The following is a 15,674-nucleotide window of genomic DNA, read 5'->3' as shown; positions in this document are numbered from 1 at the left end:
TAAACATGCACACTTTCGAGCAGGGGTCACTGGATAGTGATCAGGAGCAGGAATTCTGGCTGATTATTCCCCTCCCTATCCTGAGACATATGGGGCAGTTGTTGAGTTGCCATAGCTGATATTAACTAATTCACCACAGAACAGAGATTGAATTTGAAGCATTCCCAGTTTGTATTGTGCAGTACGACACCTGATGAATTTACTCACTGAGCCACTGGGGGAGCTGATGGGCAATAGTACATGGGGCGATTTTAGCACTATGTTGACACTTAAAAGGACATGTTTTATGGTACATTGCTTTGTGCATTAAAAGGTTACAGCAAACAAGGAAACCACAATGGGATCAGTAATGCAATGATATTCATGATGCCAATTAGATCTGTGCAACAATTTCAAAAATGTATTTACGCATTTCATGCAGAAGTGACACAACATGATGGAGCACTAAGATATGGTAGCACAGAATGGTGGGAAATATGTTCTGTTTCCAACCCTGCTTAATTCTTGATGTCACTAGAGGTGCTGAAGAATAACTAGGCAACCCGCTGACTAATCCAGGAACCAGAACTGTTTAATTGAGGTAAGACATATTTCATTATAACCATTTAATAGAATCCAAAATGTATGAGATAAATGTTTGGATAATTTTTTTTAAACTGAAATTCTGAACCAGATTCTACCTCATTTTTCTCTTATCTTCACAATGATGCAAGTTTTTAAAAACTGAACAGACAAAAAAGGATATGATATGGGGGTTGTGTAACACTATTAATCTATTTTACTGTCGAGATACCCCACAATTTAGTATAATTTAAGTCTTACTGAGGTATGTGGCTCTTCACCATTGGCAGCTCTGCAGTACTTCACCCAAGTGGCCATTCTTCATATGTGAGCCATAACAGTGAGCATTGGAAGACTATTCAATTGTGGAAGGAACAACAACCAAGCACAATTCATCCAACATTGTCTCTTGTACATTTTCTAGCAGCGGTCATGTGACAGTAATGCAGAGCAGAGACCTTGGCAGATTTTTTTTTCTGTGCCTCCAGTGCTGTCTTGGATCAGTTCCACTAACTCAGAACAAACACCTCCTGCATTCTTGTCTCCCTCCAAACTCAACTCTTGAGCATACAACTAATTTTCCTTGCCCCAAAGCTTACTGGCATCATCAATAGTTCAATTTCCTCAGGCACCATTTCCCACTCTTCAAACTGCTATCATTGTTCCCCTTCCCAAAAAGCCCACCCTCAACGCCTCTGTCCTCTCCAATTACTGCTTCATTCCTAGCCTCCCTTTTCTCTAAGGTCCTTGAACATGTTATTGCCACTCAGCTTTATGCTCACCTTTCCCATTATACCCTATTTGAACCCCTTCATTTCAGTTTCTGCCCTGACCACAGCACTAAAGCCACTTTGATCAAAGTCACCAATGATATCCTTTGTGACTGCAACCATGGCACGTTGTCTCATTTTGTCCTCCTCGATCTATCCGCAGTGTTCAAAATGTTTAACAACTCCATCCTCCTTCACTGTCTCTTCTTTGTGGTCCAAATCCTTGGCACTGCCCTAACTTGGTCCTACAACTGAGCCTACAAGCAGAACACAGTAAAACATTATAGGAACTCGTTCAGCACCCTTTACAACACTTCCCTCCCAGGCAGCACTTTGCAAAGGAGGTGGTATGGAATTTGTGGTGGCAGTACTTGCAATTACTAAGTGTATTACGGTGACCCACTGTAATTGTGTCCTCCATCTTTGAAAGCATTCAAGAGTACTGTGAAAAGCAAAACATGTTCTCAACAAGTTTTGTCCATGAGATGGAGGGGATAAACATATTGGGGTAGATTTTTGTCTTTACCACTTGGGCATTAAGCATTACCTGAGCAGAGTGTAGGTAGGAAAATCAGGTGAGGAGGATTGTACGCAAGTAATGGAGCCAGCCTGATTTTCTTCTCATTAATTTAAATGGAAGGAAAATCAGGTGGGCTCGGATGCCTCCCCACCCGATTTTCCTCTCCATGTTCCGCCCAGGCAATGAATCCACCCCATCCTGTGGACCACACCTTCCAAGGAGAAAGTGAAAGCATGTGGGTGCCTGAAAATCTTTTGACCTGCTCCACTACCTCACTTCAAGCAGCTGCCACATCCCACCTTTGCAGGAACGTGACGGTCTCCCCAGAAGGAACCACCCGCCTTTGCTGCACCTCTTGTAGAAGAACCTCCAAGGTGCGGTCATTGAAAGAGGCAGTTTTGCCAACATTGCTCTTTGCAGCCATATTAACTGACGGCAAATGGTCATTTGGCCCTTTCAAGAGCACACTGCTGCCCTTTAAATGCAACTGGCAGCTAATCTGCTTGCAGGCCTGACTACCTATGACTGTCTATGTTCAAGTAGCCTAGGTAAATGGAGGGGAAAGGCTTGTCTCACACAACCCAGGTGCCACAGGCATGCACAGCCCAATTTTGCTGGGATCACAAAATCGTTTTTTTAGTATCTCACTAATATATAATTACTTTATACTGCAATGCGAGTTATCAGTTCCTATTCATTCAATTTACTAGGTAAACATTTTGCAGAATCTTTTTTATACAAGATGATATTAATAGCCACCAAATTTAATTATTCTTACCATGTTCACCATTTAAAGAATCAAGCATGTTGGAGTCAAAGTGGCTGATTACTTAAACGTTTTGTTGAGACTGTGACATATTGTTTCTGTTTTAACACCTCTAATGCCAGACAACATTGTGGAGTTCTGATGCTCGTGTGCCTTATCACTGGTAATCAGTAGCCGACTACAGGCAGTAGACAAAAAGAGCACGAGGAGCAGACAAGATAATCACGCTTACTTTCCTGATTGTTTACAAATAGTTCTGATGTACCTGTTGTTTACTTTGAAGTAAGTTAATGGGCTGTAATGTTTTAGTGCTGGGAAATCTCTGTGGAGCCATTTTTAACAGTGTTGTCAGTGATGAGTCTCAGTACTGTGACTTCTACCTACCAAGCTTCTTTGGGATTTCTTTTTAGCAATTAAAGTGTAACTTTGTTGACTGCAACTTTGAGCAGTAGCAACAATTTTTCATAGAAATATTTTAACAGCTATATCCTGTGTGTAGTTAAGGAAGTCCTGTTGTAAACCATTGTCAGTTGAACCAATGTTTGATTTATAAAGGTTAGAATATATTAAAGTGGCAGAATTGTGACCAAGTAACTTCAGTAGAAGAGTGCTGGATTCTAACTAAAGCTGCCTTTATAACAATTGGCACATTCATATTCTGACAGGCTGATGTCTGTGAGCCGTCTCCTAGTAGTTAATACTTCTAACTTTGGCTCCATCATCCTGACAGCACATTTGTAGGCCTATGAAAAACTGGGCCAATGAGTCTGCCATTAGGATAAAGGAGCTGTATTTAGGAGAGTAAACAGTGAGAGCCTGCTCACAGATGTCAGTCTCCTGGAATTCAAACTAGAGCCGTACTTATATTGTGCTAATACTCATGCTATTAGGGCTGGCTTTTGACTCACAGGTGTCACACAGCCAGCTGCAACCTGAAGGTAAATTTCCTATGGTCAGCAGTTAGGTAAGCATGTATTTAACCAGGTCTTCCCAGCTGCTGACATTAGCAAACCACAGCAAATTTACTTTCAGTTTACATCTAACTGTGAGAGACATGTGTGTCAGAAGCTGCATCACTAGTACAGGTCTCAATATAAAAGAAGCTTTAAATAATTCCAATATAAAAACTGCTCAAGAGGGTTGAGACAGAATTCCAGTGGCTGTATTCGACCTGAGTCTCTTACCCTTGTGGCACAGGTTTCATCAATTTTCAATGCTGATGTTAGTGCATTGTGCAGTTGTGACATGTTCCACATTGGGGAGAAAAAGCATCCTTGGATCAATTGCTCCCTACATCCTGCCAGCCCGTTACAAAGCCCTATGATAATACTCATGGTGAGCTCCACAACCCAGACAACCCCATTATTCCTAGCTGATGCAGGAAGTACAGAAATAGTCGGAGTCAGCATTTGGAGGGCAAAAATGGAAAATAAATATATTTTGAGTGGAAGAATTCATTATTTGAATATAAAAATTCTAGAGATGTCAGATGTGACAAAATAAATTAGTCTAGACAAGTGTATACACGATTCAAGAACAACATTTCAACAGTCATTTCCCATTTTTTTAAAAAAAAACTTCGAATTGAAGTCTAACCCATCCAACAAATGGAGGACCATTGTTTTATAGTAAACGAACAATCAAGCTGTGACAGCCTCAACATAAGTGGTTTATTTTTCAGTTTATTTTTTTTATTCAGAATTTTGCTCAAGCTGGGTGGATTTGCTAGTGCAGAGTAATGAGATGTTCACGTAATGTCAACAGCCAAAATTGGAGATACTTTAAAAAACATTTTTCAATGTTAGAAAGGCCCGTCCCCAGATGGAACGCCATGTTGCCTCTGTGAAATTCCTTTCTCTCAACCCCTCCCCCCTCCACACCATGAGGCACATGCCCCAGGAACATCAGAAATGGTGCAGTTGCCCGCCCTCTCTATTCAAATAACCTCGACTCCAGGGACCTGGGCTGCAGCACATTGGCGGCAGGAAGTCCCACCCACCAGGCTTCCAGAAACAGAGTGAAATTCCAAGAATTTCAGGCACCCAAATAATTTGTGAATTTAAATGCAAAGGGCATTCCAAATTTGATTTTTACTGGTAAACGTTTACAGACAGATAATGAACAGGAGTCATCACTATGAAGCATCAGCATTGTATTTATTGGAATATTTTGTTTCTATATCACAATCTTTCTTTTTAACCTTTTGCCACCATAACAACCATCCGTTCACTTTGATCAACTATAGTAAATCAAGCATGTGAGGATTTTTCAGTCAATCACCATATATAATGGTAGTACAGTCTCCATGCTGTCTGTCACTATCTCACATTGAACTCTGTTAATAGCTGAAGCTGACAGAATGCAGACAGTTACAAATGTATGGCCCAGGTGGGAGGGGTTGAGAACTGTTATAGAAAATGAAGCTGAAATGGGCCAAACACCGAATAATACTTTCACTAAATGTACTTACAGCAAGTTTCAGACAAAAGATATGGTTTTTAAATTTAAAAAAATTAAAAGTGACTTTCCATTTGGTGCTTCTGTAGTTTAGTTCGCAGGACAACCACAGCTATCCATCCACCAGCTCCCCATGTTTGCATTGTTAAAAGTGGATTACTTACCCTGATCCAATTTTGTGATTTAGAATAAAGAGACACATTTTAGTAATGTATATGAGGAGAGTGGTGCACGAATGTCACTCTCCTACTATCCGAACTACAGAAGCACTAAATGTAACAGTGCCTACGGATAGGTGTTCTCTCACTGTAGTATTTGGACATGCTGGTCAAGTTTTTGGAGCACATGTCTAAAGGACTTTATAGCAGTGAGTAGTAATTATGTGTGGTACTGAAGATAGAAGAGACATGTCTTCTGAAAGCCTGACCAACATATCTAAACATGACAATGAGAGAAAACTCATCTATATTTAAATTACTGGTGCCTCACCAGAATAATTTTTGTTTGTACACTATTCCTTTTATACTGGTGCCCAGAATGATCATGGCAGGTAGGCTCATTTCAATTGGCAGTTCAAGATTAGAATTGTTTACACTGTTATCCACTGAGATTGTGCTCAGTTCATTCTGGGTGCTTTTACATTTGGTACTCTTGTAATTCTGATCACAGGAGACTGATATCCGCTAGCAAACTCCACACAGTAACATTGCTAAAACTGGCTCCTTAATGCCAACAGTAGAATTGTAGACTTACATTTTTGTGATTCCAATAAACTAGTGTCAATACAACATCAGCTGTGCCACTTCCATTTGCATTGAGAAGGATATGCAGTGAAGATGAAGTTGGTGCTGCTTTAATGTTCCTTCATACATTAGATCCTTACAAGTACTTGTGTGTCTGTAGCTTGTGACCAGGAAGTGATTAATAAGTGGGCATCAGGCTCTAGCATGCTTACTCTTTTTTATTCTTGAGATGTGGGTGACACCAGCAAGGTAACATTTATTGCCCATACCCAGTTATGCTGAGGGCATTAAGAGTCAACCATGTAGAATCATAGAACGGTTACAGCACAAAAGGAGGCCATTTGGCCCATCTTTTGTAAGAGCAATCCAGTTGATCCCATTCCCCCGCTCTTTCTCCATAGCCCTGCAAATTTTTCCCTTCAAGTATTTACCAGTTCCTTTTTGAAAGCCACGATTGAATCTGCTTCCACCACCCTTTCAGGCAGTGCATTTCAGATCATAACTACTCACTGCGTAAAAATGTTTTTCTTCATGTCACCTTTGGTTCTTTTGCCAATCACCTTAAATCTGTGTCCTCTGGCTCTTGACCCTCCCACCAATGGGAACAGTTTCTCTTTATTTACTTTATCTAAACCCTTCATGATTTTGAACACTATCAAATCTCCTCTCAACCTTCTCTGCTCTAAGGAGAGCAACCCCAGCTTCTCCAGTCTATCCACATAACTGAAGTCCCTCATCCCTGGAACCATTCCACTAAATCTTTTCTGCACCCTCTCCAAGACCTTCACATCCTTCCTAAAATGCGGTGCCCAGAATTGGACACAATACTCCATTTGCAACCGAACCAGTGTTTTATAAAAGTTCAACATAGCTTCCTTGCTTTTGTACTCTATGCCTTTATTTATAAAGCTCAAGAACCCTTATGCTTTTAAACCCCTTTTTCAACCTGTCCGGCCACCTTCAAAGGTTTGTGCACATATACCCCAGGTCTCTCTGTTCCTGCATCCTTTTAGAATTGTACCATTTAGCTTATATTACCTCTCCTCATTCTTCCTGCCAAAATGTATCACTTCACATTTCTCTGCTTTAAATTTCATCTGCCATGTGTCCGCCCATTCCACCAGCATGTCTATGTCCCCTTGAAGTATATTACCATTCTCCTCATTGTTTACTACACTTCCAAGTTTTGTGACATCTGCAAATTTTGAAATTTTGCCCTGTACACCCAATTCCAAGTCATTAATATAAAATCAAAAAAAGCAGTGGTCCCAGTGCCAACCTCTGGGGAACACCACTCTATACCTTCCGCCAGTCCAAAAAACAACCATTCACCACTACTCTGTGTTTCCTTTCACTTAGCCAATTTCGTATCCATACTGCCACATGGTGTGAGACTGGAGTCATATGTAGGCTAGACTGAATAATGGCAGCAGGTTCTTTCTCTTCTTTGAAGGACATTAATAAACTAGTTGGATTTTTACAACAATCCCTCAACTTTCATGATCATTTTTTCCAGTGCGAGCCACAAGTGACCAGATTTATTGAATTCAATTTCACAACTTGCTATGGTGGGATTTGAACTCATGACCTTTGACTTGTTAATCCAGGACCATAACCATGAGAGGAAATTACCCCTTAATTAACCACATAACATTGAATAATAGGAAACACTTGCCAAGGGCCTCCCAGACTTTACAACAGTGTAAACATTCACACTTACTTGCTCCCTCCTGGTAGGGTCATTAATCTTTTTCTGGCACAACATCTCTGTCCCTGGCAGAGTGCTGCTGCTGTTGATAGCCTCTGCCATATCATGCCATGCTCTGCCTGCCACAGCCTTCATGATCTTCCTACAATGGAAGAGTAAAAGGACATTTCTCCGTTACTCGACTTCCTGCAACAGCTGCTCAGTAGCCTTGTGATCAACACAGGGTGCCCTTATGCAATGATTCCTCCTTACTGACATGCTGATGGTTTGCAAAGTGTTTCTTCTGCTGCTGCCAGAAGAGCTTTCTCCTTGTCACTTTAAAAATGATCTGCTGGTGGAAAATACTTCTCAGAGACACTTCAGGATATTTGGCTGCAGGTTTTAGGCTTCCAAAATATTCACCTAGGCTCAGGCTGAAGTGTTTCCTCCACAGGCTCTCCTAACATCCCAAAATGCACCAGCCCCTTGAAGCAGCCACGGGCTTTTAAGGCCTGCAACAGTGCTTCAATTTCCTATGCCCTTATGACTGTGTCCAAATGAATGCCTCAGCCCCCAGCCATGGAACGTCCATGATATGATAATTAGCTCTGGCAGGAAATTAGGGCACAGGAAGTGACGTCAGCCACAATATTATTTCAGTGCACTGTCCATGTATAATTCTCATTTGCATGGGCCCCAGGAAAATCGGCCCTTCACTATCTCGGCTCACCTGTGAAGAATGGTCACTTGGATGAGTTATCGGAGGCTGTCTTTTAATGTGTTTCAACTCTAGCATGAGTCACAACACTAAAGAGAGAAGAAAAAGTAAAAATGTAATTATAGCATAGTATTAAGAATTCCTCGCCGCAAACATATCCACAAATTTCTGTGCTCAATTTTGTAAGAATTATATTGAGGCACTGACCCCAGTGGAATTCAATCAGTCTGACAGCTGCTGGTATTTTTGTTGTGACAAACCAGCTACAAATCCTTCCATTGTTTTCTGTTTGAAAAGTCTGAAAGAAAACCTGAAAAAAAATCAAAGAACAAATTGACTTTACTTGAGTTAACCCTGGATTATTCTGATCTATGGACCTGAAAACAATGCAGAACTTATCTCAGAACTTCCCAAGGTTGTATCATCTGAGTCAACATTTTATTTTTAAGTATGGGGTTCCACCTCAGATCTTTTGGTTTGTTTCCTACCTATAAACTACAAGGCCTGTAAATATTCCCTATTTGGTTCAACAGCAGGACACTCTGTTCTGCAACTTTCTTGTTTTTATCACATGGATTCTAATGCTAAAAGTTAACTTCAAGATTGATTTTATTTTTGAATTAAGATTTACTTGCTGTCTCAAAGGATCAAATTTGAATTGTTACCTGTGCACTCATCACAAATCTGGAGATAGTCACTGTTTTACCAATTTATCTTTGGAGCTCAAACACTGTATCAAATGATCATTTATAGAATTGACATGAACACAATGGTCAGAATATCCTGACTGATTCTCTTTGATCATTTATTATAGTGTCATACTTTCCGAAAAGTGGATGAATTGCGTCTCTCAAGGCAGCTTTCAGTGTATGTCACTAAACAAGATTTATAAAAAGTTCAGTAATGTTTTCCTTATTAATCTTACTTCGATGGGTTTTGCACAGATTTGTTGGCAGTGTATGAATAGCTCCTCCCAGTGGCTCAGTGATTGAATGCCCGTTGCATCCATCCATACAGGCCAGGAAGATCCCAGGTTCAATCAACAACAACAACTTGCGTCCATATAGTGCCTTTAACATAGTAAAACGTCCCAAGGCGTTTCACAGAGTGTTATCAAACAAAATTTGACACCGAACCACATAAAGAGATATTAGGGCTGGTGACCAAAAGCTTGGTCAAAGAGGTAGGTTTTAAGTAGTGTCTTAAAGGAGGAGAGAGAGGTAGAGAGATGGAGAGGTTTAGGGAGGCAATTCCAGAGCTTGGGGCCTAGGCTGCTGAAGGCACAGCTGCAATGGTGGCGCGAACAAAATCGGAGATGTGCAAGAGGCCAGAATTGGAGGAGTGCAGGGATCTCTGAAGGTTGGAGGGTTGGAGGAGACTACAGAGATAGGGAGGGGCAAGGGCAAGGAGTGATTTGAAAACAAGGATGAGAATTTTAAAATCGAGGCTGGGAGCCTCGTCCACCAGGAGCACATATTGAAAATGTGGGCACACACTGCAGGTTCCAATCTCTGCAATACCCTCCCTAACCCCTTCCTTCTCCTCCCTTAAGATCCTTCTTAAAACCCATATCATTTATTAAGTTTTGGGTCACCTCTCCTAATCGCTCCTTTGGCTCAGCAACCATTTTTCCTCTTATCTCTCTTAAGCATTTTTTATATTAAAGACACTATATCAATTCATGTTGTTGTTAAAAGTACCTTATTATTTCATAGGATGTCTGGGAGAATTGTAGCTATATATTAGAGCCAATCTCCTACCCAGTCCCATCTACTAGGCCTGCATGGAACACAAACAGACACAATTCATTGCTGCATCTGTCACTTTACCTGGCATGGAAGTGGGAGAGGAGATGAGTCTGACTGGAATAAGAATGTACTACCAATTTTTCAAATTACTTTTTAAAAAGGGACCATTTTAATTTTTAGGAAAGCAAGTATCTTAAGAAAATTACAAAAAAGAGGCCCCAAAATAATGCTTTCATCTAACTTCTACCCAACATTTTATGATACACCCTGAATTGTATGGGTGGAGAGTAGAGCTGCAGTTATTATACCTGAATGTGAAGAATCTGCAAGACAGATAAGGAAGAAGTGGGACTGACTGCTGTTTAATGCACTTGACAATGAAGCGTGAACACTTTAGGTATTTGTGAAGGTTTAATCAGATCTGCCTCTGTCTTGCCTCTTCTTTTAAATGGTGAGGGAGCCATGCACGGCATCTGTCTTTGGCTCAGGTGTCTGGCAGCCAGTCCAGACCCGGGATAGTTTAATCCTAATGCTCTTTTATTGAAGTGGAGATATGACTGTCAATCAATAATTATATAATTTAAAAATAGAGATACAGGGATTTTATCTTTTAGTATCACTTTCTCTACAACCATTTTAAATATATGAACTATGACAATATAACAGTCCAAGGAATGCTTTGAGTATTGTATTTTTAGATTATGGGTTACAAATTATTTGTATTACCATTGCTCAGTTAGCACTCTCACCTCTGAATCAGAAGGTTCTGAACTTGAGCTCCATACAGGGAAGAGTATTGAGGGTGTGCTGTATTGTCAGAAATGCAGATTCAGATGAGATGTTAAACTAAGGCCCCAGTTACGTATTTCTATGGTTCAGGTGGACATTAAAGATCATCTGGTAGTGTTTGAAGAAGAGCAGAGAATTCTTCTGGCACTTTGGCCAATGATGCACCCAAAATGTCAACGTGTTTGTTCACTCCGTAGATGCTGGGTGACCTGTGCATTTCTACCATTTCCTTGGTTCAATTCCTTGTCTATGCTGAGTTAACTGATCTCAGATAAGACAGTATTTGAGGTGCGAGAAAGACTCTTAGTTTGGATTTCAGGGCAGAATCCCAGCAGCAGAATCATAGATCCAGTTTTTCATGAGTGTGTGATTCTGCCACTGGAACAAGGGAGCTGAATTTAACAGTACAAATTCTTGCATCTGACACATATATGCCAGTCTCCTGAAATCTGAACTATACAAGCACTAGTATAAAAGTGTTTCAATTGACCTTAGTGCCCCGGAGCTAGGAAGAAAAATCAGCCAGGGGTTCTTATGTTATCTAGTGACCCCTACTGGAAGGTATGTGTTTGGACATTAGATGAGAACAAGAACAGGCTTAACTGTGATGCCCTTTGTGTCCAAATAGTTGGCTGGCACTAACCGTTTAGACTAACACATGAAGAATAGTCACATGAACAAAATTTGCCATTCCTGTGAAACCATATCCCAACAAGAATCAAAGCCTTGAGGGGAGGGGTGAAAATTATCAAAGCAAAATCTGATGACTTAAACTTTTATATTTTGATAGCTAGTTACATGTTACCTTATTATATATGTGTGACTATTACAAAAAGTGTTCTCCGTGATCTTTTTCTTTAGAATCTTCCCCTCCATTTTCCCCAAAAAGCACTGGTTATACGTTCCCTTACTTGGGACTTGTACTGAAGTAGAGTTGAACCTTTATAAACTGCATACATAGCTCAGAAACATTATGCTTGTGTCAGGAAGCTTCACTGTAACATTCAATAGGAATGAAGAATTGCAATTCCATGTTTAGATTCGAAATAGATTTAATCCAGGTCAAATATTAAAAACAGATCTGTGGTAAACCATAGGTACACATCTAGTTACTGCACACTGAATGAGAGTATAAATCCTATCAATGATACATAATGAGAACCTATAGCAGGACTGCAAAGTTAACTGAAATTGATTCTTGAATATTTCGATCGATATTTGAAGAAAAGCGGATTCTCTAGTTGTTTAGATTGGATAGAAGATATACGTTTTAACTGTAAGCGCTATAGAACTTTTTTTCTGAAAAGCATCGAAATGCTTATACATTTCGGCCCACACTAACTTACTGTGAGTGATTACAGTCTCAGTTTTAATGCTTTTAGATATCACCAATGTCGAGTTGTTAACTGTCGCAGAAGGGATAATTATATTGCGCTTCAGTCGTGTGTTAAAAGTAACAATTGAATTTGTTAAATTATTTAAACACAAAAAAGTGTTCAATCAAAATGTGAAACATTATTTCCAGTTAAAAACTGTTTCCAGTTAAAAAATTCACTGTAATGTACCGAATATAAAGAGAAGTGGATTGGCCCATGACTTGGCCATGTTCAGTGTATAATTACGGAATATATGTCTTGGCGTTACACCAGGTGTTACCGTTATTATTTATATATATATGAAATGTAAGGGCCCTGCAGCAAGAAATTGAGATTTAACGAGTTTGTCTTCAATTTTCTGGCTTTTCAAACCTTTTCATACCTCTTGCTGGAACACCAGACGTTACGTTCATCAAGAGCCAGAAACATGTCTCCAGCGTAATACTTGTAGTCAAGACAAGAGGCGGCAGACAATTAGCCTCGGTAGAAACTTCTTCACTCGGTAATTCATTCTTTTGTTCCATTTCTCACATTTACCATTTGTCAAGACACAACGGAGACAAATGGGTTTGTGGAGTCTGTCTGTCTACTGAAAATTTATGCGCAGGCTTTCTTAAATCGAACTTCGTAGTGTGTATATTTTAGATGTTTTTAAAAAAATATTAAATACTGTTCAGAGACGCTTTGCAATTAAAGCAAAGAAAATTCACTAAATCCAAGGGTAATGACCCGTCACAAATGAATCCGTGCAGTCTGGAAAGGTTCTTGTGTTTACAGCCTCCGCCTCCACCGTAATCACAACGATCACTTGAATGGATAATAGAAGTTAAGGCTTATCTGAAGTACTTTGGCAGGCCACTGATAATTGATAAAGCAGATCACTAAAGATATAAATACAGCAACAAGCACAGGAGCAAAAAAAGGAATAGTTTACAGCTGTCATCACGCTCTCCAGAAATGCCTCGTCGTACACAGAGATGTCTCTTTTCGCTGTTCTGTGCCCTGCGTGTTGTGCTAATAGAATGTTTTGATATTGGAATATCAACAAAGTGCGTGGCTATACCAAAGGAAATGGGCTTATGTCAAGATGTAGGATACTCAGAAATGCGGCTTCCGAATCTGATGGGCCACACCACACTTGGAGAGGTTATCCCGAAATCTGCTGAATGGGAGCCCCTTCTTCGAACTGGCTGTCACTCGCAAGCAGGAACTTTCCTCTGCTCTTTGTTTGCTCCAGTCTGCTTAGACACGTAAGTATTCTCTATTCAATATTGTATCCCTTGTTACTTCGGATACTGTTACCCTGAGTGGTCGCTCAACATTTGAGAACATTAGCATGACAGTATGTACATTGCCTTGTTACTCTGGGTGATTGCTGCACATTTGAGAACATTAGCATGACAGTATGTACATTAATGATGTCCCATTCCATCGTTGCAGGTTCATCCAACCTTGCAGAAGTATGTGTATAGCTGTTCGAGACAGTTGTAGCCAAGTCCTTGCTTGCCATGGGCAGTCTTGGCCTGATGCCCTTGACTGTGACCGATTCCCAGCCGATGAAGACACGTGTCTAACATCGATCAGCACAGAGTCTACCACTTACCGAAAATGTAAGACTTGTAAGGAATAACACATATCAGTGTTATATGTTGTATGCAGAAAATATTGGGAGATATTGGATATTTGACGACCACACCACGATTCAATTCTAATTTGAAATACTCGTTAAAAATTGCTCTTTGTTATACAATAAAACATTTTCAATACAATATATTTTAATTATTTTTGTTTCGGCTATTTAGTTTTTCCAAAGCCTACCTGCCAGGGCTGCCCTACTACAGAGGAACCGAGTGCCCACAAAAGAGTTTTGCAGACATTCTGTCAGAATAATTTTGGTAAGTTTTGGAAAAAAAGTCATTTTAAGACACAGGAAATAAATTGCACACAGAATCGGACAACGGAAACGTACCATTTATTTTGCATTGTAAAATAAAACTTCAGTATAGTCCTTTGCCTTTAATATAGACTAATAGGATAGCTCTTTCAAAGAGGCGTCCGGCATAGGCACGATCGGCCGAATGACTTCCTTCTGTGCTGTATGATAAAAATAACATTTATGTCTATCATAACAGTGAATGACGGTCCCTTATTGTTCTGCCCACAGCTGTGAAAGTTACACTGGCGAAAAGGAAGAATGCTTCGGGAGATTCAGAATATGATGTCGAAGGGCGGGTGGAGATGATCAGTCCCGGCTCGCTGTTTTCCTTTGGAACTCGCACCGTTATTCAGCAGTGGCTTCTCATCAATGCAAACTGCGCCCACAAGATGACACGCAGCAACCGAGCCGCACAGTACGTCCTCATTGGTGATGTTCAGGACGCCATTATAATAGTAAATAAGGTCTACTTGTGGCATAAAAAGGACACTCAACTGACACTCGCCGCTCGTAAATGGAAACACCATAAATGCTAGAATGATGTTTGATTTGTAATATAGGACCTGTAGATACATTAATGCACTCTTTTTTTAGATACGCTAGGTATTGTAAATATAAATTTATAATGTTATAAAATAATGTATATTTTATATTTAAATGTGTTGGTTGGAATTATACTATTGGTCTGGCAAAGATATTTTAGTTACTATAACGCTGCAGAGTATGTTATATATATTAGTGCAGAAATATACTGTTGCTGTATATAAATGGCTACTAACTGAACCAGACACTAGTTTGGCGTTTTCTTTAGCTTCCGTGGTAAGTCTGCAAGTAACTAACACATTCGGCCAGAATTTGCGTCAAAATAATGGTAAAGCTAATAGCGCTTGCCGTTATTTATGTATAAATGGTACAGCAACTTCAGGCGAGGAGCAGATGCGCCGTTAAAAGCAGATATGAAAAAGTTGCTGTCCATATCCGAGTTGTGCAGCTCTGCCATTGGCTTTGCAAAAACGGCATCTCCCTGTCTGCCTCACCATTGAAATGCATTGAATGGCATGAAGTTGTTGTATTTGCAGTTGATAGGAACTAAACTCACCACAGAAAGTTGAGTCTTGTCATTTGAAGCACAAGTACGCTTTTAACCACCTGATAAATGTTAATTACTGCCAAGCAACCTCTCTGGCACTGAAAATTAATTATTACAAGTGTGGAGTCTCATTCTTTCAGGTTTAAAGATGTAAAATTATAACTTTTCCTTTCTCTTTTTTTCTCTTACCCCAATCTTTCTTTCCCTCTTTCTTTCTGTACCCGATTTGACATTGAATTCACCCACTCTAATTTACACTTCCTTCTCAGTCCTTGCACTGTTAATTTCAGTCCTTAAATCTGATTGGTTAAGGAGATACAGTTGCTTGCCCTGTTTCTCGCACCATCAGCTCATGCCTTCAGCAATTTGTCATGCAAAAAAATGTAAAAACCTAAACGTGCAAGGGCAAGTCTAACTAACAGTGTTAGATGCCCTGCTACAGCAAATTATGGCCTATTCAATTTTCCTCATCCAGCGATGTTTGTGTATGCCTTTAGATTACAGCTATTACTG

General features: G+C 40.0%; 1 protein-coding gene across 1 annotated transcript; it reads left to right on the top strand.

Annotated features, from left to right (window-relative positions):
- The first annotated feature begins 12,851 nt into the window (after positions 1-12,851).
- On the top strand, positions 12,852-14,854 carry szl (sizzled). The gene is made up of 4 exons (XM_068004934.1): positions 12,852-13,385; positions 13,576-13,745; positions 13,938-14,030; positions 14,300-14,854. The coding sequence occupies exons 1-4, from the start codon at positions 13,093-13,095 to the stop codon at positions 14,605-14,607; spliced, it is 864 nt and encodes a 287-aa protein (XP_067861035.1). The 5' UTR covers positions 12,852-13,092; the 3' UTR covers positions 14,608-14,854.
- Positions 14,855-15,674: the final 820 nt, after the last annotated feature.

The sequence above is a fragment of the Heptranchias perlo genome, chromosome 24 (genome assembly GCF_035084215.1).
Source record: "Heptranchias perlo isolate sHepPer1 chromosome 24, sHepPer1.hap1, whole genome shotgun sequence".
In the NCBI taxonomy this organism is placed as follows: domain Eukaryota; kingdom Metazoa; phylum Chordata; class Chondrichthyes; order Hexanchiformes; family Hexanchidae; genus Heptranchias; species Heptranchias perlo.
Note: the sequence above shows the minus strand (reverse complement) of the source record. Positions and strands in the feature narration are given on the sequence as shown.

What these genes read in the sequence shown, in the direction of transcription:
- szl (XM_068004934.1), top strand. Translation starts at nt 13,093, where the DNA reads ATGCCTCGTCGTACACAGAGATGTCTCTTTTCGCTGTTCTGTGCCCTG. An exon ending in GCTCCAGTCTGCTTAGACAC is followed by an intron (nt 13,386 to 13,575) that starts GTAAGTATTCTC and finishes CCATCGTTGCAG; the next exon opens with GTTCATCCAACCTTGCAGAA. An exon ending in GTCTACCACTTACCGAAAAT is followed by an intron (nt 13,746 to 13,937) that starts GTAAGACTTGTA and finishes TCGGCTATTTAG; the next exon opens with TTTTTCCAAAGCCTACCTGC.